The sequence below is a fragment of the Ochotona curzoniae genome, unplaced genomic scaffold (assembly GCF_017591425.1).
Source record: "Ochotona curzoniae isolate NIBS_2020 unplaced genomic scaffold, NIBS_Ocur_1.0 contig_2404, whole genome shotgun sequence".
Classification (NCBI taxonomy): domain Eukaryota; kingdom Metazoa; phylum Chordata; class Mammalia; order Lagomorpha; family Ochotonidae; genus Ochotona; species Ochotona curzoniae.
In genome coordinates, this window is record NW_024465451.1 from 3,880,038 (window position 1) to 3,902,988 (window position 22,951).

Consider the following 22,951-nt stretch of genomic DNA (forward strand, 5'->3'; position numbering starts at 1 on the left):
TGATTGTTTCTGGCTTCTTTTCCTCCCACCACGGGTCAGGACAGTGTCTGAAGCCATCGCTGAATTAAGGCATCCTGCCTTTCTTCTATGACACTATGACACTTGCTTCCCTCTTGATTCATGTCCTTGACAAAGTTCTTCCCTGGTTGTGGGGAAGAAGGAAGTGGAAGGAGCTGGCAGGTTGGCTGCACCATGACCCTGCTGAGCAACTTACGGAAGCACTGAGGCAGCTCTCCGGTCCAGGATCCATTCCCCTCACAGGTGAGCACTGCGGGCAGGGACAGCTGGTACCCCTCCAGGCAGGCATAAGTCACGCTCGAGCCCCACATGAAGTCAGATCCTACCACCTTCCCGTTGGGGATGAGCTGAGGTGGCTTGCACATGATGGCTGTAGGGGGTGGGTTGGGGGGAAAAAAAGGAGGCTGAGTTCTGGGGCTGCTACAGCAAAACCAGCCCAGTCACCAGTGCTGAGACCTCTGGCTGCCTTGTACCTGCTGGAAGCCTGGCCCTGCAGGAAGACCCAGAAAGGACCCATCTTGCACCTTCTAGTCTTTCTGCACCTTACAATGTCCTCTCTTAAATATACCCCATATTCCTCTCTTGACATAGCTCTCTCAATATTTGAGGGCTAGTTCTTCTGACTTCCTCCTGGTAGATGTCCAGGGACCAGTTCTCACTTTGAAAAGATGTTAGGGCTACATCTTGTCAGCCTCCATGCCCTTCCCATGGCTTGCTTTGGTACCTCCTCTGGCCCTCTGCCCACATCTGCAGCCCCCATGCCCTGCCATGGCTCACTCTGGTACCTCCTCTGGCCCTCTGCCCAGATCTGCAGCCCATAGACGCACCTTTGCACACTGGCTTCGTGCCATTCCATGTCCGATCCTTGGTGCAACTCAGCACAGACACCCGATGTGACTCCATTATGTATCCAGGGATGCACTGGTAGGTCACGGTTTTGTTATACCTGAAGTCATTGCCTAGCCGGAGGCCATTGGCTGGAATCCCGGGGTCACCACAGTTTATGACTAGGATAAGAGAGACACAGCACTGTTCACTCCTGGCTCGGACCCCGTTTCTCCTCAGCACCCGGATATCACCCCTTGACTTTCAGTGCAGGTGCAAAAGGCAAAGCCAGATCAGCAACACCCTCCCTCCTCACAGGCTCCTGGTGCCCATTCTCAAGCCCATTTGGTCACAACTCCCTATGTCAGCCCTCCCACCTCTCTACTGCTCTGTCCACCCCACGCTGTGTGTCTGGCTCCGTCAGGTAGGAAGACCAGTGATCTAACTCAAAGTCTGCCCCCTCCAAGAGGCAGCACGCAGAGGGCTCGGTTGAAGTTGGGCTTTAGGAGAGTAGAAGTTTCCAAGTTGAACAGCCCAATGTGAAGATGGAGCCCCTAATACAATATCTGCTAGAATAACAGCATTTGCTGTTCTGACTAGGAGGCTGCCATAGGCTGCACAGCCTGGAAGCAGGGTCTTGCTATGGGATCCATGTGCACGAGAGAAAGCCTGTGGGCTCGTGGGCTGTCACACTCACTCATACATGTCAAATGAATACAGGCCATCTGCTCCATTCACAAGGGCTTGGCCAGCTTCCTAGTCTCACATGGACATGTTTCCCTTGCCATGTTGCAGCTGGGTCACCTGGGCTTTTTGATGGCCTTGGAGCCCTGAGGGCTTGGTTCTCACCTGTGCACTCAGGGTCACTGCCTGTCCAGGTGCCATTGACGGAGCAGTGTCGACTGAGCAGACCTGGGGCATAGTATCCTTCCCGGCACTCATACACGATGGAGCTGGAGAAAACCAGGCCATCGCTGAACGTGACTCGGGCGTTGCTTGGAGTCCCCGGGTTCCCACAGGAGATCACTAGAAAGCCAAAGGGGCACATTATCCATGAGATCTTGGCAGGTGGCACCAGGGGCAAGGACTGTCCAGAAGAGGAGGCCAGGCTGCAAGGGCCCTGTATGTGGGGCCGACTCTCCTGTTGCCTCTGGGGCTCCTGACCTTGAGCTGGGAGGAGAGACTTGGGTGAAGTGCTTTAAACTGTCTTTCTTTCTCTTTCTCTTTCTCTTTTTCTTTCTTTCTTTCTTTCTTTCTTTCTTTCTTTCTTTCTTTCTTTCTTAGAAGAACAGGTTAAATTTTATCATCACAGCTAAAAATTTAAGGAGCAATCCATTGACATCAACACATACCCAATTTTCTTTAATTCTATTTATTTTTAAGATTTATTTAGTTATTTGAAAGGCAGAATCAAAAAAAAAAAGGGGGGGGGAGTGGAACAGGAGAGGAAGAGCGGAAGATACCGATATCTTTCATCTGCTGGTTTACTCTCTAACTACCATCAATGGGCAGGTCTGGGCTAGGCTGAAGCCACGACATCCCTCCCCTGTGGGTGCAGGGGCCCAAGCACTTTGGCCATCATTTGCTATCTTCCCAGGAGCATTAACAGGGAACTACATTCAAGTAGAGCAGCCAGGACATGAAGTGGTGCTCCTATGGGGAGAACTTGCTGTGCCACTGGTGTTAGTCCCAATTCTCTATCTTAAAGTTTTTTGTTTTGTTTTTGTTTTTTAAATTTTGTTTATGTTGAGAGGTATAGAGATAGAGACAAAACGAAAAAACTAGATGAGAGATACACAAAGAGAAAGATGCCTGCAAGGGCTTAGGCTTAGCTGAGTTGAAGCTGGGAGCTGAGAACTCAATCTAGGTGTCCAACGTGGCCAGCTCCCTGAGCCTGGTGCTTTCCAGCATCTGCATGATCAAGTAGCTGGAGTCAGAGGTGGGAGCCAGGTGTTGAACCCAATGTAACTAGCAGCAGATGCAGCAGATGCAGCACTAGGCTAGATGGACCCTTCCCCCCGCCCTCGCTTTTTTTGTGTTTTACAGTTGACTGCTTTGAATAAGGACCCTAACAGGTAGGTGCATGACACATAGTTAGCGGCTCTTTAAGACTCTGAAACCGAAGATTATTGCTTGTTCTTCTCCAGTCTGCTTAGCAAACATGAGGGCAGTGACGGTGTACAACTCCCCAGTTTGTGATTCCGCCTAGTGCATTGATTTACTACTGCTGATGCTGTTTTCCTCTGTTCCCTGTAGTTCCTGTGACCAAGCTCCAATTTTTGGCTAAGATTCTTGCACCAGATTAGCAGACACAGGCTATCTGCTTGTCTTCTTGCTCATGAGCTCAAAGCTCATATTTGATTTATGGTCTTCCTACCTACTCGGATTTTGTAAAATTCTCATGAGTTTTTTTTTTTTTTTTACTTAACGGTTTAGCATCAGTGAATCATCAGTGACAGGATTTATTATATCACTAGGGGTTAGACAATAGTGATGTTTTAAATGCACATGCTTTCTGCATTCAAGTTCTTTAATAAAGAAATTTCCCAGGGATGGGGCCATGGTACAGTAGGTTAAGCCTCCACCCTGTGGTGCCAGCACCTTATCTGGGGGCCTGTTTGAGCCCCAGCTGCTCCATTTCTGATCCACCTCCCTGCTCATGTGCCTGGGAAAGTAGTGGGATCTTTGTGGGAGTCCTGTAAGAAGCTTCTGGCTTCTGAGTTTGGATGGCCCAGCTATAGTCGTTACAGCTATCTGGGAAGTAAACCAGCAGATGAAAAATTCCTCTATATTTCATCTCTGTAAAAACGCCTTTCAAATAAAAGTAAATAAATCTTAAAGAGAACTTTCCCATATGTGCCTGTGCTGAACTTGGATAATGATTCTTCTTCCCCAGTCAAAAGAATAGTGAGCTGGTTCCTTAACAAGACCTAAAGGTGAGTCTTGTGCTTACTTAAGGGCCTTTTGGAACTGACAGATATAAAATGTGCCGCCCTCTGCCTTTATTATCCTTGTTGATACTCAAACCATCCAATCTTTTGTCAGTGAGAATTTCTTCAAGTTAGCTCCTGAGCTTTTCCCCATGATCCCAGTTATCCTGGGTGGATTCCTCGCTGGTGTGAGAAGAGGTTTCTTTTGTATAGTCCCTATCCTGACTCGAACCATTTGGAGCTTGGTTCTTTGTAATGGACAGTGCATTTAGAGACCAGTCTGGACACTAATGATACTTATGGTTTCTAACTGGCCGTTTATTTTATAAATTTAGCATGGACAGAGCTGGCAAAATAACTCTTAAAGACTTATTGATTGCTTTATGTGTTTGAAAGGCAGAATGGCTGAGTAACAGGGAGATACAGAAAGGAGAGAGGAAAGGAGAGAGATCTTCTGCTTTCTGGGTCACTCCCCAAGCAGCAGCAATGGTCAGGGCTGGGCAGGCTGAAGCCAGGAGCCAGGAATTTTATCTGGATCTGCCACATGGCTAACAGGGACCCACACGCATTTGAGCATCTCCCATTGTCTTCCCAGGTACATTAGCAGGCAGCTGGATGGGAAATGGAGAGGAGCTGCAGGGACACTCATCAGCTCTCCAACAGGGAATAGCAGCATTGGAAGCTGGTTTAACCTGTTTGTTGTACAACAAGGACTTGAATCAGTACCCACAAGGGCTGCTGGTACTACAGGCAGAGGCTTACCCTGCTATGTCATACAGCCTGCTGCAGAAAATAGCTTTCTTGCATGGAAGATACATATTAACTTATACTGATATTTCCCATCCAAATTTAGGATTAAGAATTTTCTTCTTTGTTTTTTAAATCCTTTATGCTCAAATGACTGTAATTAAGTTGTACTTATTTCATTCATGCTCTATGTAGCTAATACATCCTTTCAAAATAGCCATAGTTTCAGGACAGTAACGTAATATTATTACTAATAACATGATGGCTGAAAGCAGTTTAAGATTTATTTTCAGTTCTCTGTCCTTAGGCTACGTGTCACAGTCAAATTCCATTTATTCAAGTCAGCTGTAATAATTCCCTGGGTTATTAAATCACCAGCTCAACTAATATTTCATTGGGGATTTGATATGTAGAGATTGCATGCTTTTAATCTTTGATTTGGTTTAACCTAACTTTAAAGCTTATATAATACTTACATGGTTTAAAAAAAATCTACAAAATAATTCATGTTAATTCACACAATGGATGAGCCTTAATATCTATTAACTCAACACATATTTGGGCTGTTGGCTGTGTAGAAAACTACAGTTTCCCCTGAGGAGACTGGCCTGCTATAAGACACCTGCCTACAGATGGAGTAAAATATGACATAATAAGAATTATACTGGAGGGAAAGTGAGCAGTAAGAAGAAGGTAGTGAATTGAACTAAGAGATGAAAATGTGAATAGACTGCAGCCCTTACTGGAGTGCCTGGGTTTGAGTCCAGCTTGACTGATGATCCAACTTCCTGCTAGTGCATCTGGAAGGCAACAGGTGACCACTTAGATATTTGGGTCCCTGTTATCCATGTGGATGGAGTGGCTGGCTCCTGGCTTTAACTAGACCTAGTCCTGGCTGTTGTGGGCATTCGAAAAGTGAACCAATGTTTCATTGTCTCTCTCTTTCACTCTGCCTTTACAGTAAGTAGAAATGAATAAATAAACATTTGAGACATGAACCAAACCTGTGAGGGTCGGTGAAAGCTTGCCAAGGGGAGCATGCCAAATTCTAAGGGCTGAATGTGTATGTCTGGGACACCCCTACCCCTACAAAATTCACATCTGCTTTCTGTTGTTGAACATGCCTGATGTGGTAACTGACCCCATTCTGGCACGGGGCAGGAAAGCAACATGGGTCATGCACATTTCACTGTCTGTCCCCCTATCACAAACTTCCCTTGCCGTGTCTCCAAAATTTTCACAAACAGTGTCTCCAGGTTTCTGGGCACACGACAGGTCTCATTTCCGGGCAGGTGTCTCCTGATCAAGACCAGAACATGTCCCCTTACCCTGCAGGATGATTCTACAATCCCAGTATTTTAGTGGGCTACTCCCTGATGGCTGCCTCTGTTTCCTGATCTCACACCATGGAACTTGGTCTCTGCTGGCTTTTTGGTCCAATGAGGACCTCCTGCTCACTGCCCCATCAGCTTCCTGCTTGTGGTCTGGGAAAGCAGTGAAGATGGCTCAAGTCCTTGGGACCCTGCAACCACATGGGAGACCCAGAAGAAGCTCCTGGCTCCTGGGTTTGTAACAAATCAGCTCAGCTGTAGCCACTGTGGCCATTTGGAGAGTGTCTGTGTGTTTGTGTGTCTCTCCTTCTATTTTTAAATCTGCTTTTTCAATAGAAATGAACAAATCTTTAGGAGAATGTTCTTTCCTCCCAAATGTAGGAGTACGCAGAAAAACAGAATTCCCTCCACTGCTGCTCCCTCAGGGGGCACCGAGCTGCAGCGTTTTGACTGCGTTTCTGACTGCATTTGTGTTTATCCAGGCACTTGGAGTGTCTGCTACCTCCCTTAGATAGAGAGCTCTCAGAGAACAAGAGGATGTGTGTCTTCATTCGTTCCGGCTGCCCTAAGTAAACATCACAACCTGGGTGGATGAAACACAACACCAAGGCTGGGATGCTGGAGACCAAGGCAGTGCTGACTCTACTTCTGGTGAGGGCCCTTGCTGGTCCAACGATGGCAGCTTCCTGCCACGTCCCCGCATGCTAGAAGGGGAAGGAACTCTAGAGTCTCTGTGCAAGGGCATTGACTCCCCCCACGAGGGCTCAGCTGTCTCCAGGAGCCCCACCTCCTACCCCTGTCGTGTTGCTGGTTAGGCTTCCACACAGGGAATTTGCAGGGACACTTGCATTCAGTCCACAGCAGTGTGTCTGTATTGACTACAGCGCATCCCCAGCTCACATCACCACATCTGGCACATTGTTGCTGAATGAAGCTATTTGGAAAATGGATCAATTCATGGGCTAAGTTTAGCCTTCTTTGTTTTCTTCTTGGTTATAGGTTGTCTTTGGATTATTAATAAAAATGAGTAGGGGGTCTGGCATGGTAGCCTCATGGCTAAAGTCCTCGCCTTGCACACTCCAGGATCCTTTATGGGAGCCAGTTCGTTTCTGGCAGCCCTGCTTCTCATCCAGATTATGGCTTGTGCTCTGGGAAACCAGTTAAGGACAGCCCAAAGCCTTGGGACTCTGTACCTGCACAGGAGACCCAGAAGAAGCTCCTGGCTCCTGGCTTTGGATGGGCTCAGCTCCGGTCATTGCGGCCACTTAGGGAATGAATCAGCAGATGGAAGATCTTCCTCTCTGTCTCTCCTACTCCATGTATATCTGAATTTCCAATAAAAATAAATAACTTTTTAAAATGAGTGGGAACTGTCTCCCAGCCCACCTAGGGCCATGGGCTTTCTCTGGGAAGGTGGATGAGTCGCATAGGGAGTGTAAACAGGGGCAGGGTGCTGGGGTCCGGCAGAGGGGGGAAGCAGAACGGTCACATACATTACCTCCACACTCAGGCTGCGAGCCGCTCCATGAGCCGTTGGCTTGGCAGGTTCGCTCAGACGATCCACGGAGTGTGTGTCCAGCCTCACAGCTGAAGCGTATCAGGCTGCCCGGAGCAAAGCTATCCCCCAGTCGGATGCCATGGGCTGGAATGCCAGGATCGCCACAAACTCCTGCACCGGTTCCTGTGGGTCAGAACCAACAAAGCTCATTGCCTTTGGAAGAAAAGGGAGGAGGGTGGAGAGAGAGAGAGAGAGAGAGAGATGCTGATTCTCTCTCTGGATGCCCATAACAGCTGGGGCTGGACTGGGTCAAAGATGGGAACCAGGAACTCAACCCAGGCCTCTTGTGTGGGTGTCAGGACTCCGACCACTGGAGAGGTCACTGCTGTGCTGCAGGTCTTGCATCAACAGGAAACTGGAGCCAGGAGCCAGAGTCAGGTACTGAACCCAGACACTCCCATATAGGATGCGTCATACCGGGGGTCTTAATTGCTAGGCCAAACACTCACTCACTTATCTTATTTTTGCTGACAAGTAACAATTGTGTACTTTGTGGTGTTTGGACACATTTGCTATTTCTTTTGAAATCTCACCTTAGAGAAGTGTAACTGTCTGAGGTGCCTGATTCTGCAACTTCCAGTATTCTCTACTCACAAATCAGGCAAGGAAGTGAGCTCTAAATTACAGGTTCTAGCTAGCTTGTAGCATTCCTGGCCTCTTGCTACATTCCTGCATTTACCTGGCTTCTGAAAGGGGTTGGGGACACTTGGGAAAGTGCTAAGGACCCAAGAGGACAGGAGACATAGCAGCAGGACCCAGCACCCGCAGGCTTGAGAAGGCCTTTTACCACAGAGATGGAAAGGAGACATTCTCCAAATAAACCAGGCCAAGCACGAGGAGGCAGCAGGACGCTGTGCGATACCGACAATCGCCTGGGAGGACAGCACTTCTGATTGTCAAGGAATCTCTCCCCTCATGAACCCATGGGGGCATTCATTTGTGACTTGCCCCTTCACTTAGGTCTCCAGCAACCTGCCAGCCTGGGATCATGTCTGCTTTGTTTCTTTAGCTTGGGAGTATGCCATACAACTTTATTTTCTCCCCTTTCCTTCCTTGGGAGACTCATTTAACCTCCAACCTGAACACTGGGAAGAAGAGGAGTCTGCCAGCTTTGATGAGGGTTTTCTTGATCTTGAAGTTTCCCAGGTTGGAACCCGGGCAATAGGCAGTGCTGGGTCTCCTTGAGGGCATCCTGGGCATCCTGGGTGGCAAATAGCTCTCCCTCCCACACTGGCTAGCTGGCCTCAGCTACAGCCAATTTTGCTGTGAAACAGACATATGGTGAGTGGGGCTCCCCAGTCAAAGGAGCTTGTTCTGTCTGCACTGCTGTGTTGGGGGCTGCAAGGAAGTCTGGGCCAGAAAACTGCGCCTCAGGGCCATGTCTTTGTCAGCAAAGATAGGTGAGGCTGGAGAGGTGGGCAGTGGACCACAGTGGGGGTCTCTGCATGCCCCCAGTTGGCCTGGAGTTCATGACACAGGGCGCTTTGTTGGACATCATCCTGATCCACTGAATGAGGCCAAATGTGCAACTGTGATGCTTGACTGTGTTTCTCAGACCTGGCAGGCACTGCTGCCACAGAGATGACATCTGTAAGTTTCAGGAAAGCAGCAACTACCTCTGTACCTACCATTATTCCTGGCTGCTGATTTTCCTTATCTCAGGCATTTAGGGTTCATTCATTCCCTAGCCCTGCATTAACAGAATTTCTTCTAATTGTGTTCTTCAATGTCTCCAGGAAGGTGATATCCCTGAATCTCATCTCCATCTTCGCTGGATACACAGCAGAAATAAGGCAGGATTGGGGTGAAGCAGCCGAAGGCACCTCTCCTAAGGGGACAGTCCATGCCCTCGGGAAGCTCCTTTCTGGCTTCTCACTTGCCATGCCTGCAGAGCGTTCACTTGTCTCCGCCTGGGAGCCCTTTCCTCTGCTGGCAGGACTACTCCCGGGGAAGTTGCACAAGAGTCATGTGGGAGGCTCAGATGGGTTTTGGAGATTCTACATAATAATTGCATCTTAGTATTTCCAGCCGTTCAAACCTTGGCCAACACTCCAGGAAGGAAGGTTAGCATCTGTGATAGAAGAAACTGGCTCCCCTGCCATGGGTCAGGAGTATGAACATGTGGTTGGGTCACATATGCAAATGGGTAGGAGGTGCTTTTCCTCCTCCCTCCCTCCCTCCTTCCCTCCCTCCCTTCCTTCCTTCCTTCTCTTTTTTTCCTCTCTCTACTTCCTTTATTTTTTTCTTTCTTTCTTTCTTCCTTTCTTTCCTCCTCTACCCTGTCTGTTCCTTGTCCATGCAGAATAAAGATCCTTCTCACAGATCAAAGGCACCCTAAGAACACTATCAGCCCAGCGTGGGATTTTCTCAGCAGGGAGAGGGGCACGTATCTACCTAGCTTCTTTTCTTGCTGGGAATGTCCTTTATTCCTGGAACATGCTCTGAAGACATCCAGGAGGCCTCATTGTACATTACCCTGCCTTTCCCACACTATGCTCCCAAGTCACCTGCTCCAGGAGGCCCATCAGAAAGAAGTCAGAGGCCTAGTAGGCAGTTCTTCCTCTACTTATGCCAGGGAAGTGCTCAGGATACATATGTAGACCTGCCCCAGTCATTAACTGTGTGAGGATAGAGATTAATAGGCCTACGTGCTCGGTGGTGGGACCAAGGGATGTCTCTGAGAACAGTCTTGGGCAGTTTTTAGGTAGACCTAACAAACATCTGGTTCAAGATTCTGGCATTGACCTTGATTTTGGTAGACAGGCTTATCTGGGAACCTTGACTGCAAGAGCAGCTGCTCCGCTGATGATGGACAGCTTGCTCTGGGAGAAGGCTGCTGAACTAGGAGGTGGGGTCTTTACTTCTGGAAGGGAGCTGGCATGGCCAGAGCTGGAGGGTTGACTTCAGTAACCAGATGGGATTCCTAAAGAACCACGATCCCTGTAAGCAACTGCCTCTTTTTTCTTTTTTAATGATTTGTCTTCTTGCAAGCACAGTTATAGAGACAGAAGGATACACACACACACACGCACACACACACACCCCACAAGAGAGAGCAAGAAAGCACCTCCACATTTTGGTTCACCCCCTTAACAGCTTCAATAGCCAGAATGGGGCCAGGCCAAAGGGCCAGGAGCCAAGTTTCATCTGAGTCTCCCAGATGTATGCAGGGGTCCAAGCACTTAGGGCATCTTCTGCTGCTGTCCCAGGCTCATTAATAAGGAGCTGGAGCAGTTGGGACTTTGAACTGGTGCTTATATGGAATACTGGTATTAACCAATAGTCCTTCTGTTATGCCTTGAGGATAATATACTGCACAGGACTGCGTCCCAGGGCTGAGCAGGCTCACTTTAAAGAAGTTAGAGCTGCAAGGTGCTTGTTCTCTAGCTTAGTGGTTCTTGTTACCTGCAGGACAATTCGTTTGCTCTGTTGGCCGGAATTTCTGGCTTGGAGAACAGGGCAGGCAACCTGGCAGTTCCTATATTTCCTACTTGGATAGCAGGTCACTGTGCTCATAGGTTAGTGCTGAAATGCATTTGCCTGTAGAAGTTTATGGACTGACTGGTGTCTCAGGGTGGTAGGGAAGAAAGACTATTTGTCCCCACTAAGCAAACAGGACCTGGGGCAAGGTGGGGAGAAAGCAAGCTGGGACCCAGAAATTTAATGCAGGGAAGAAATGAGCACAGGTGAGGGTATATGAGAGATTAGGGCTGCCCTGGGAGCTCCTTGACTCTATGGGAGTGGCCAATGCTGATTAAGGGAATGAAACTTTAACTTCAAGGCTAAAGTCCAGCAGGGATATTGTCTAGCTGTGCTGTCCACCTGCAAGCCGAGGGATGAGGGCTCCACAGGTGTGACTCTCTCCCATCAATCAATCACACTCACACCTTGGGAGTTCATCCACTTCCCATCTGCCAGGCATTCCTCCTGTCCACCTTGCCATAGTACCATGCTCCATACCTGAGCAGTGTGGCAGGGAGCCAGTCCAGTGTCCATCCAGCCCACACATGCGGGTAGCATTTCCCACCAGCGTCCGCTTGCCAGTGCAGCTGTACCGCACGACGGAGCCCACGGTGAAGCTGTCCCCCGACATCTGGGCATGTGGCGGGGAGCCTGGGTGACCACAGGACACCACTGTGAGGAAAAGCACACGTTTTAGCACCTCTGCCTAGAACTGGATCTACCATGCACAACACCACCCCAAGCTTCTTGTAGCAGGAGTCAGGGAAGCAGAGAAACCCTTAAGTTTGTCCTGAAGCACCTGGCAATGCTTGGTCACCCCCCTCTAAAGTTCCCAACCCTCGAAGGGGAGAGTAGTGTCTACTCAGCATGCAGAAGGTTCACAATGTCAATTTCTTTCATCTTGTTTCTTTGCTTGTTGCTCTTTAATTCCTCTCTACCACAGGACACACTCTAAATGTCTCTGGGCAGACAGGTGGTCCACACGACATACGTATGACATGGGGAGCTCTGACATTCAAGGATTATCTGCATTGGCCTTGAACAAGGATAAAGGCAGGTTACAGTTCTTTTTCATCTTCATCCTACAGTTGTGTTTTAAGTTATGCCTAGTGGATTCTGACACACACTTTCCTAAATCACTAAAGTATAACTAGGAAAGCCAGTGATAGGGTAAGAATACCAGAACGGAAATACACTGGCTAGGGCAGGATGGGGCTGTTGTATCATTGGTCTTCCCATCACTTTTGACAGGTTGATGGATCCCCAGGTTCATTCATTGACTCAGTGAGTGCTTGTTATGTGCAAGGCACAGTTCTACGTGTTAGGGAGACCAAGTCCAAGTGCTCACTGAGCTTATTGTCCAACAGAGAAGAGAGAGTGCAAAGAAGAAGACAGGTAATTCCAGGGGTGTCTGTGAAAAAGAAGAAAGATGCATCAGGTAAAGAGTATTTGGGAGTGAGGTGAAGGTGCTGCTTGTGAACAGCAAGGAGAGGCCAGCTGTGCGAAATCGGGAGCCAGAGTATCACAAGGAGAGGAACCTCAGGCATAAGAGCTCAGAGGACAGAATGAGCTTGGTGTGTCTGAGGAAGAGCAAGAAAGCCAGGGATGCTAGACAGAACGAGCAGGGGAAGAATGGAAGAAGATGGAATGGAGGCTCCCTGGGGCCAGGTCATAGTGTGAAATTTTATTCTAAGCACAATGGGACAGCAATGAAGAATGGACTCTGATCTACCTTGAATAAGCTCAGGTTACTGAGTGGATACTAGGGCAGGTCAAGAAAGAAAGGGTTGTTGCAGTAGTTCCCAAAGAGATGATGAAGACTTAGATTAAGTCTTGGGGTCTGGTAGGAGGCTCTTACAGTCATCATTATACCCAGTCAGGCATGGCCTGGACACTGACCAGGAGAGGTGTTCAAGAGTTGGACCAAACTGTTCTTGATGTTGAACTGTTGGTAGAGTCAGGGAGGGCTGGAAGGTCCTAGGTGCTCCCACTTCTCACTGTGGTCTTGGTATGTGTCCAGCACTCTTTTAAGGGTTTGTGGGGGATGATCTGCAAAGACTGCTGCTGACAATTCTTCCCATCAAGAGCTGGAGTCTGCTTCCCTTCTCTTGAACCTGAGCTGGCCTTGGGACTGGCTCTGAATGAAGGACTGCACTGGGAGTGTCACTGGGCCTATAAACTAGCCTATAAAGTATGGATATCCCTGCTTTCCTTTCTTGGAACACTATTGCTGCTGTATAAGGCAATCTTGCCTGAACCACTGAATGCCAGGACATCCTGTGGTGAGAGAGACTACTCAGAGACCAACCACAATTTTTCTGTCAGCAACTAGCACCAAGGTCTCGACATTAGAGTGAGGACATCCTGGATTTTATGGTCCAGTTGGAGCGTAACAATCAACAACATATGGAAAAGAGATGAGCTGTCTCCTTAAATCCTACCCGATTTGCCAATCAAGGATAGTGAAATGATTACTGCATGAAGTCACTTAATGCTTTGGCTAATTTGTTACACCAGAGATCATTGAATGGATATGTCATTGGAGTTCTTGAGGTGAAGGGGTGATATACTGTGCATGCAGAGGACATGAAATGTCACTAGCTTGCTGTCTGTAAGGACAGCCACTAACTTCTCCCATCCCTGAGCACGCTCACCACTCTTCCCATTCTAGGCAGTACAAGCTGTTATTTCCTCTGCCCTTGAATTCGGGCTGGTTTTGTGACTTGCCTTCATCAATAAGAGAATTCTGAGAATTCTAAGTTCTGAACTTAAGACATAGATCTGGCCTTCTTCTGAGCCAACAGCTACCTCTGGGGCCCCAAACAGACATGCAAGGTCATTTTGGATTATCTGGCCCTCACCAAGATACGCAGTACAGATAAGCCATCCTTGCTGGCATTGTTGGTTTTATGCGTGAACTTCACTAGGCCATAGGTGTCCAGATATTTAGACTAACATTATTTTGGGTGTATCTGTGTGGGTGCTTGTGGGTAGACTGAGCAGCCGGTCCTCCCCAATGTGAATAGATCTCTTCTAATCTTTTGAACGCCAGAAGCAGGCACAAAGCTGGAGAAGGGATTTCTTTCTGCCTGGGTGCCTATCTCTGAGCTCAGACATCAGTCATCTCTTTGGCCCAGAGACTCAGACTGGAACTTACACGCTCAGCTCTCTTGGCTCTCCAGCGTGCTTGCTGGAACTCTGGGGATTCTCAGCTTTCGCAATCTAGTGAACATGTTCCTTAGGGCAAACCTCTCTCTGTTTCTTCTGATATTATGTCTTCTCTTGGTTCTGTTTGTTTGGAGAACCCAAATTATTGTACCTTCCCAGGTCTACCCAAATTTCTGGCCTACAAAGCTAGGAGAAAACATAGTTTCTGTATTAAGTCCCTAAGCTTTGCTATTCAGCCATGGCTAACTCACACAGCAAGTTTCAAGGGTTTGCTGTTTATTCCTTACCACAACTCTCTGAGGTAGGCACTGTTTTAGTCGCCACCTTACTGATAAGGAGAAGGAGGCATGGCAAGGATAAGGAACTTGAAGAATCAGTTCTGGAAACTTGCCATGTGACAGAGTCCACACTCTCCTGCTTGGTAACACATCATCTTCAGCAACATCGGGATGGCACCTCTGATTCCCCCTCTTCGGAAAGGAATGGAGTTTCCAGGGACAGTTCTAATAATTCCTTGATTGCTTATTAAATATTTTTTTGTGTCCTAAAAATCCATCCTATCTTAACTCTCTAATCGTTTCTCCAATAGATTCTTTTCTGATGGACATACATATAGAACAACACACTTACAGAACACACAACAGTCATACTGTGTAGCTTCATGAACTGCCGCATAGTGAATACATGGAGGAGACTCTGATATCCATGACTGCTTGATCACAAAAGATCATCTGTGCCCTGGAAGCTCCTCACTTCCTTCACCTCCCACCACACCTGCTCACGGTGAACACTGACTTAACTTGTATTACCAGAAGTCAGGTTTATGCCTGCTTTGCTTTTGAGTTTTACATAAATGGGATCCTACATTACATAACTTGTATTTAGCTTGCCATGTGGAGCAATAGTTCATCCATCATTGTTCCAATAGAGTAGGGTTGGCAAGCTTTCTGCAAGGGGCAAGACAATAACATTTTAATCTCTGAGGTTCATGCATAGTCTCTGATCCATATTTTTCTTCCTCCTCATGATAAAAAACAGTGGAAAAGAATAGTTTATCTGAACTTGGAATAGTGACTATTAGAGGCTGGTAGGCGAATAGGCAGGGAGTTAGATGCTGGGTCATAGGGACCAAAATGCAGTCATGTTGAAATATTAAGTTCCTGTATTAGAGAACACAGTGGGGTGACCAGTTCACAATGAGGCATTATGCTCTGCATAAAGAACTGGAAGAGAGGATTTGGTAGGCTACAAACACAAAGATAAGGAAATGAAAAGCTAGCTGCCTGGCTTTATCAGCTTACTCTGTGTATGCACTGAAATATTGTACTGCATCCTACAAAATGTATAAGCATTTCATGTCAGAGATGTTTTATAATGAAAAAAAAATCAGGATTAAAATCATGCACACATAAACACATATATAGTATATTACACAACATGGTATTCAGGGTATATATATATGTATATAATGCTCTGGGGCCATAGAAAATCAGGCCCATGGGCCACAGTTTATCAATCCCTGCCATGTAGTACACCATTTGGTATAGTTTTCTATTGCTGTTATTGCCACATAACAAATTTCCTGCAAACTTCACTCACAATAAAGATTAAATATGGCTCATGGTACCTACAGGCTAAGGATCTGAGAGTGTTTGGCTGGGTGACCCATCAGGTCCAGCCACGATGTTGGCTATGGCTACAGTCACTGAAGGATTTACTATTGACTGTTGACTGACTCAAGGGAGAAAGGCAGAAATGGCAATGTCACTTACTGTCATTTCCATCTTACAACCTTCTTACAGGTTACACAGACCAGCCTCTGCACCACCTAGGACAGTCCATAAAGGTGATAAACACTAGAGTAGGGTCATCATTTGTGTTGGCTACCATCACACAATATGATTATACCGTGTTTGCTTATGAATACTGGCTTGTTTCCAGCTTTCAATTTTTACTTTCATCCATGTCACTGGCATGCATACATATACATTTATCTGGGCTACCCCTGATGACTTCTGTGACAGTGCTTGGCTATCTTTTTCTGATTCCTATTTGGGTCTAAATTTATTCATGGGGAGATTCAAGGAGAGTGTTGAATTGTGGCTCTAAAAACTAGTTTCTGGAAAAAAAAAGTGCATGCAGTGCCCGAAATTTCTGTCACTGGTGCCATCCAAGCTCCCTGTGAATATGTATAACAGGCAACTAGCTAACAGCATATTGTTTTATTCTTGTTGTGGGTTTATTCCTTTAAAGGAGGAAGAATTCAACAACAATAATGTTTTTGACAAATAAAATGATGCCAATTCCATCTGGCTGCTGTGGAGAGGGAGAACAAGTAAAGGAGGTGTGATAAAGAGAAACGACTTCCATTCGCTCAGTGTTCACCTGCATAGAAACCAAGGAAGTCAACTTGTCAACATGAAAACAAACTGTAAATGTTTTAGTGTTCCTGACCATGTCCAAACGGGGACTCTCTAGGTTATTTTAGCGGTTAGATGCTAACTACAAGTTAAGCTGAAATGTGTACATAAAAATAGGCAAGATAGATAGGTATTCCGTACTCCTAATATTGTAAGTGCTCTTACATTATGCAAAATGCACATAGATCAGGGGATTGGAAGAAACAGTTGATGAAATTATAATTCAGCAAAAGCAGACAATATGACTCAGTGATTTGTGGTTGAATAAAGGTTGTGCTGAGTATCACAGCAAAAGGAAAAGAGCCCGAGGCTGGTTCCGAGACCCTAGGGATGGGAGTTGGACTATGGCTATCTCTCCCCAGGTACTATCTTTCATTGTCTTCTAATGAAATGGCATACAGCAACAGGCCTGGGTCACACATTATCTTTGGTCCCTGTACATCCATAGCAATGAAAGTGGTCTGCTGTCACCTGGAAGGAACAGGTGATTTTCCTTGAGTGGTTTCATCTGGGGAAATGCAAAGTCATTTACAATTTTCTAAAGCGCAATTAACATGCACTTGGATCTTACAGATACAGTTAGGCTGTTAGTCCACTAAAACAAGGTCATCACAACCATGAAACAGTGAGAATGTTTCTACTGGGAGTCAAAGAAAAAAATCAGATAAATTTGACTTTGCTCAAATTAAAAACCAGCACACATCAAAAGATGTAACCAAGAAGCTAAAAAAAAAAAGACCATCTCCAGAATGGGAGACAATACTTGCTATCCGAAAACATAAAGAACTGTTACAGCCAAATGACCCAATTCAAATACGGACTTGACTATACATTTCTCTAAAGTAGATATACTCACAGCCAATAAGCCTATCAAAGACATTCAATGTCATTGGTGATTTAGGAGATAAGAAATCTATAAGAAGCTACCAATACACACGAAAAAGACAGTAATAACAACTCTATGTACTCATGTAAAAAAAGTGGAACCCTTACACTTTGCCGGGAGGAATGACAATGCGAAGCCATTCTGGAAAACCCTTGAGCAGTCCCTCCAAAGATGAAGCACAGAGTTCCCAGGTGACTTGGTAATTTCACTCCAAGTCTACTGCCAGGCAGCACAAGTCCACACACAAACTGCCCACAGATGTTGACGGCAACACTGTTCCTAGCAGCCCAAGGGAACGCCCAGAAGTGGAAATATCTATCAGCTGACGAATGGACAAATACAGGGTGCTAATACCCATTTCACAGGATTGTTCTTGGCCACATAAGGAATAAAGTCATGACACCTGCCAAAATACGGAGGAGGGGGGGATGTTGCTGAAAATTATACCGAGTGGAAGAGAACCAACACAAAAAGCTCCGTATGATGCCACTGATAGGAAACATACAGAATGGGCAATTCCACAGAGACGGAAGTAGATTAGTGTTGCCCGGGGCGGGGGGGGGGGGTGAGAAATGAGTGGCAGCGAACATGTTGGACCGTGTTGATGAAAGCCTTCTGGGAATGAGTGGTGATGCTCTACAACTTGATGAGGAGACTAAAACCACTGAACTGGATTCTTATTTTATGGTCTGTGAACTGCATCTCACTAAAGAAAAAGTACAGATGAATTAAATCTTCAGTTGAAAGAAAATATTACTGCATGAGTTTTTAAAAATCACAAGTGTACACTTTTTGCAAATAAGTTTCATGTGAAATGATTAGAAATATACTGTATCTTACTTATCCACATTATTAATGTAATTACATATTCATCATATAGATGCTAACATTAACATCTGGTACAATAACCCTTGGGACAAAGGTTATCACAGATAAGTGAGAACTTTGTTTCATCAGAAGATACAGCAGTTTGACCCTTGGAGCTCTGAATCTCAGCCAACACCATGTGGGCAGGTGAGTGTCCATTTTCAACCCCAGACTGCTAGCTGGTCGTAAACAGCATTAGATCGCCAAGATGGGATCCTCAAAGAAGGGAAATAGAGGCTGTGAGTGGCTGCACCATCTGTCCTTACAGCTACAGGCACATGGACATAAGGAGATGGAGACTCCCAGACTGCAGGACCTGGTTGATGAACAGATATCTGTCCCAGCAAAGACAGGGGACAGGGTGCACCTCTACCTGTACTGCCAGTAGGATGGGCGGAGGGCCATCCTTAAGAGCAGAGAAGTACCAAGGTAGCTTCTTCGCTCACACACAGTCTGAGGTCAGCAACTGGATGTCAGGAGATTTTAGAATACCCCTGGCCCCGTAGCCCTACATTGCTTCTCCTTAGACCTATTCAAGCATATGTGGTTTACTAAGTGGCTCTATCTACCAGGCACTGTGCTGATCACTGGGCATGGATTTTTCTATTTAACGTGCTGACAACCCCATGGGCTAAGGATTAGCACCATTTAGACAGATGAAGAAACAGAGGCTCTAAGAGTGGACTAACCTGGGAAGATATGAAGTATAACCTATCAAGAACATAACAGATAACTTATAGACAATAGACTCGAATCAGCATTAGACAGTAGCAAAACTATAAAGACATACAGGGGGAACCAAGAGCGATCCTGACAACCTCTTAATAGGAGGTCATATGCACAGAGCAGTGGGGGACCCCAGAGTGGAGCAGGTGGACAGGAGGAGGCTTGTATCCCAACCCTGAAGACTCCCAGATCCTCACCAAGGACTATATCCCAACTGCCAAGGAGACCATGGGGAATTGGAGTGCCTTCGGAGGCCGAGAACTCTGAGGTCACCCACACCCATCTGGAGCTACCACAGGGGATGGAAGAAGCCCAAATCCTGCCTTGCAGGATCCAAAGTCATCGGAACAACAACCAGGAGCCCTGAGTGGTCCACAGAAACAAAAGAACTTCCTTCAGGACTCGGGAGAGGAGCTTTCTCTGGTCCTAGCCTGGTTCCGACTTTGGATCCCCACCCTCTCTTGCAATGACCATCAGGGTCGCTCTGGAGCCCGCCCCCACACACAAAAAAAATTAGAATAGATAGACAGAGAACAACAAGGAAGGCTTAGAACCAGACAGGAAACGGTTATCGTGGACTCACATATACCTTACTAGGTAGGACAAGAAGATTAGTTACTCCTCACTAAGGTATTGAAGATTTCTCTGCACACCCCTCCTAAAACTGTTCTGTGCCTCAACTGTTGACAAATGCCTTGTTAGAGTTATAAGCCATCATGGACTATCCCCAAATCCACCAAGTTCAGTAAAAATTATGCTTCAACACTACAGACTACAAAATACAAAAACGAAAATAGACACAAGACAGCTGAATAGTACCCTATAGCCATCTTAAGTTGTATAGCAGTCAGTTGTGTATGTAGTAAAATTGAAACGTCAATGAAGTAATCACAGGATGTGGTTAAGAACTTGCATTTTTAAAAACATATTGGTTAATCAATATCATGTCAATTAACTCCATGAGGTTGTAAACCGTTGTTGATGTTATGTTGTGGCTTTTAATTGGTCGGGATGATATTCTGCCAGCTCTGCCTTCAGACCAGAGATGGTCTCACCAAGAAACCACTGAATTTATCTGGACAATAAGATACTGGGCACTATGCAAAGTACATGCTTGCAATGAAAGAATTATGACTGGAATTGAACTGTAATACTGCAACTAGGTGGAGGAATCCACCATGGGGGGAGCATATGGGGAGAGGTTGGGGGAATCCCAGAACCTATGAAACTGTGTTACAAAATGAAATGCAATAATAATAATAATAAAAAAAAAGAGTGGACTTCACCTGAACCACAGCTTGTTAAATGGTTAAAGCCAGAGTTTACATACAGGTGGATCTGGGGCCTCTCAGCTTCAGTCCTTCCAAGGCAAGGGGCTCAGGTGTCATTTTTTTTCCCCATGAAAAGACAGCAAGAGACAAAGTAGGGAGATGGTGTCTTCTAGGTGGCCAGTTCTAAAGGTGGGGGATCCTAAGGACTGTAGAGTTGGTGGAGGGTGCATGAGGAAAGAGAACAGGTCTGTGGCTGGGTAGAAAGAAGGTTCAAGAAGGGCTTTGGTATCCGAGGAGCAGCCAGGGAGACTGCCATGGCGATGCAATGCACACACAGCCATGCACACACACACTCACACACACAATGCATATCCCTGGACTGCCCCTTCCCAGGACATGGACTTACAGAGACACTGGGGGCGGGGGCGGTCCCACGTGCCATCGCCTTGGCAGCTGAGCACGGGGGTGCCCAGGAGGTAGAAGCCGTGGCTGCACTGGTAAGACACGGTGGTGCCGTAGCTGAACCTGTGTGGGCCTTTGGTGTGCACCTGGCGAACGCTATTTTCTTGGTGGCCTGGATCTGTGCAGTTGATGACTGCAATCAAAAGAGACAATTAGAAACGTGGATGAGGGGTTTTTCTGAAGCTTTGATGCGATCATTCAGAAACCCAAATAGGGATTCCTGGCACAGCAGGATCTTTCCTTCCAAGCTGGACCATGGTGCAGATCCTATCTGGAGGAGGTTGGGGTGGGGGTGTGGGTGTGCTGGTCCTGAGCTTGCTGTACCCCTCTTTATACTTTGCACCTGGATCACTGGCTGAGAAATCCATCCTTTACAGAAACCTCACCCCCCACACCCTCATCGTTAACCCCACTCTCTCCAGCGCTCCTCCTGTGTGTGAGTCCTGCTCCTAGGCAAAAGGTTGGGGCAAGGTTGTGGGGGCAGGGGGAGTGGGAAGGGACAGGAGGGGCAACTCACTTCTGCAGGTGGGCAGCACATCGCTCCACTGCCCGCTGGCCAGGCACTGTGACTGAGCAGCCCCCTCAGCCACATACCCAGGGTTGCAGACAAACTTGACCACATCGTTGAGGTTGAACTGGCTGCCCTGAGTGAGGCCGTTGATAGGGTTTCCTGGGTGGCCGCAGGTGATGGCTGTAACCGAAACATAAGGCAGGTGGTGAGTCTTCCTGCTAGTACACACCTCCTACAAGCAGTACTTCTTGGGCACATCAGTGCAGTTCAGCACTAAGCCTCACTCCAGTCTCTTTGGCTGTAAAACCCTGTTTCTGGCCATCGGCACAGTAGCAACTCCCCTCCATGGAGGGCCTGGATGGTGGCTCTCTCTGTGGCCAAATCTGTTAGTCCTGCCTTATCTCTCCGGCCTCTATGCCCGTGGCCTCCCACCTCCATGCTGTGTACTGGACACACTGACAACTACCCTAGAAACCTAGACCTGAGCCAGGGTCAGTATTGAGCAGGCCTGGGGCAGAGCTCTGCCTCTCTGTGCAGCAGCAGCCCAGGCAGATGCTGGGGACTGGAGTTGCTTCTCTGCAGCCCGCTTCCCCTCTCTGCTCTCCGACAGCCCTTGCTTGGGAAGTGGCTCAGGCACTGCCCTTTCTCTGGGCTTAAAACTAGAGTGACTGGTTTGTGTGATCTGGGAAGAGGGAGCTGGTTTGCTTGGATTGGTTCTGCCAGCAGCCCTCAGCAACAAAGCTCTCAGCTGCTTGCCCGGAAGCAGGCTCTCCCCAATCCTGGTCTGCCTCTGCCTGGGTGAGTCAATCCTCCCACTTGGGGCAGAGGTAACAGGCCCCACCTGGCTCTTACATGCAGCACTGGTTTTCTACTTGGCCTGCATTAGTACCAGAGGTGATACTTGGGCCTCCACCTGCCACTGTGTTTGCCTATGGCTTGTTCAAACACGGGTAGTGGAGAGGAGGAGCACCCAGTGCTTGCAGGCCTGGTCCCAGAGCTACTGAGCCCTTAGCTCTTGCTGCTTCTCCATCGTGGTACAGATGGTTCCATCAGCTGCACTGGCTTCAGTGAAGCTTCTCAAATACATCAACCTTCTACCCCAGGACCTTTGCATTTGTCTCTCTCTCTGCCTGGAGGCCTCAGATATTTCTGGGTGTCTGCCCTCAAGTTTCCCCTCAAGTATCACCTGACCAGTGAGGCCTTCCTTTACCCAGGGAGCCACCCACGATCAGAGCCAGGCCCTAACCTGGCCCCACCTCTCTCTGCAGAGCCACATCGGTCCAGATCCCACCAAGACAGCTGCTTGTGCGCTCCAGAGGTCCCTTTACCGTCACTGTGCTCTAGGAGGGCAAGGACCAGGGCTTACTGCTACATCCTTGGGTCTGTATCTGCACCTGACTCATAGTGGGAGCAAAACAGTGAGTATATGAGTGGCTGAAGGCCTGGCCTTTGGTTCTTAGCCCTTCGTACAGCCTGCCTGGCACCAGAATCTTCCAGGCCTCTCCTTTTTGCATTTCTGTTGTGAGAAGATGAGGAACCCCAACGGATGCTCTCTTGGCTCAACCCTTGGATCCTGAAGAAGCTCACCTCAAGGCAAATGCTGGCCATGAGCTGGAGGAGCAAGAGGGGGCAGGACCCATTCTTTGCCGTGGGGTGTCTCTGGGCCAGACCTCAGGCAGAACATCCCTGACTCTGCTGGGGAGAGCTGGCAAGGGTTGGAGACACGTGGGGCATGGGGTCTCCAGGAAGCCTGGCACAATGCAGGGGAG

The 22,951-nt window shown here is 47.5% G+C and overlaps 1 protein-coding gene across 1 annotated transcript in view; it reads right to left on the reverse strand.

Annotated features, from left to right (window-relative positions):
- Positions 1–22,951, reverse strand: part of CSMD2 (CUB and Sushi multiple domains 2) — a 580,178-nt gene that overhangs the window by 20,163 nt on the left and 537,064 nt on the right. The window contains exons 54-60 of the mRNA XM_040974400.1: positions 21,189–21,362; positions 20,616–20,804; positions 11,370–11,543; positions 7,350–7,532; positions 1,693–1,869; positions 846–1,025; positions 215–388 (exon numbers count right to left, since the gene is read on the reverse strand). Coding sequence (XP_040830334.1) covers positions 215–388; positions 846–1,025; positions 1,693–1,869; positions 7,350–7,532; positions 11,370–11,543; positions 20,616–20,804; positions 21,189–21,362 — 1,251 coding nt within the window. The remainder of the gene's footprint in view (positions 1–214; positions 389–845; positions 1,026–1,692; positions 1,870–7,349; positions 7,533–11,369; positions 11,544–20,615; positions 20,805–21,188; positions 21,363–22,951) is intronic.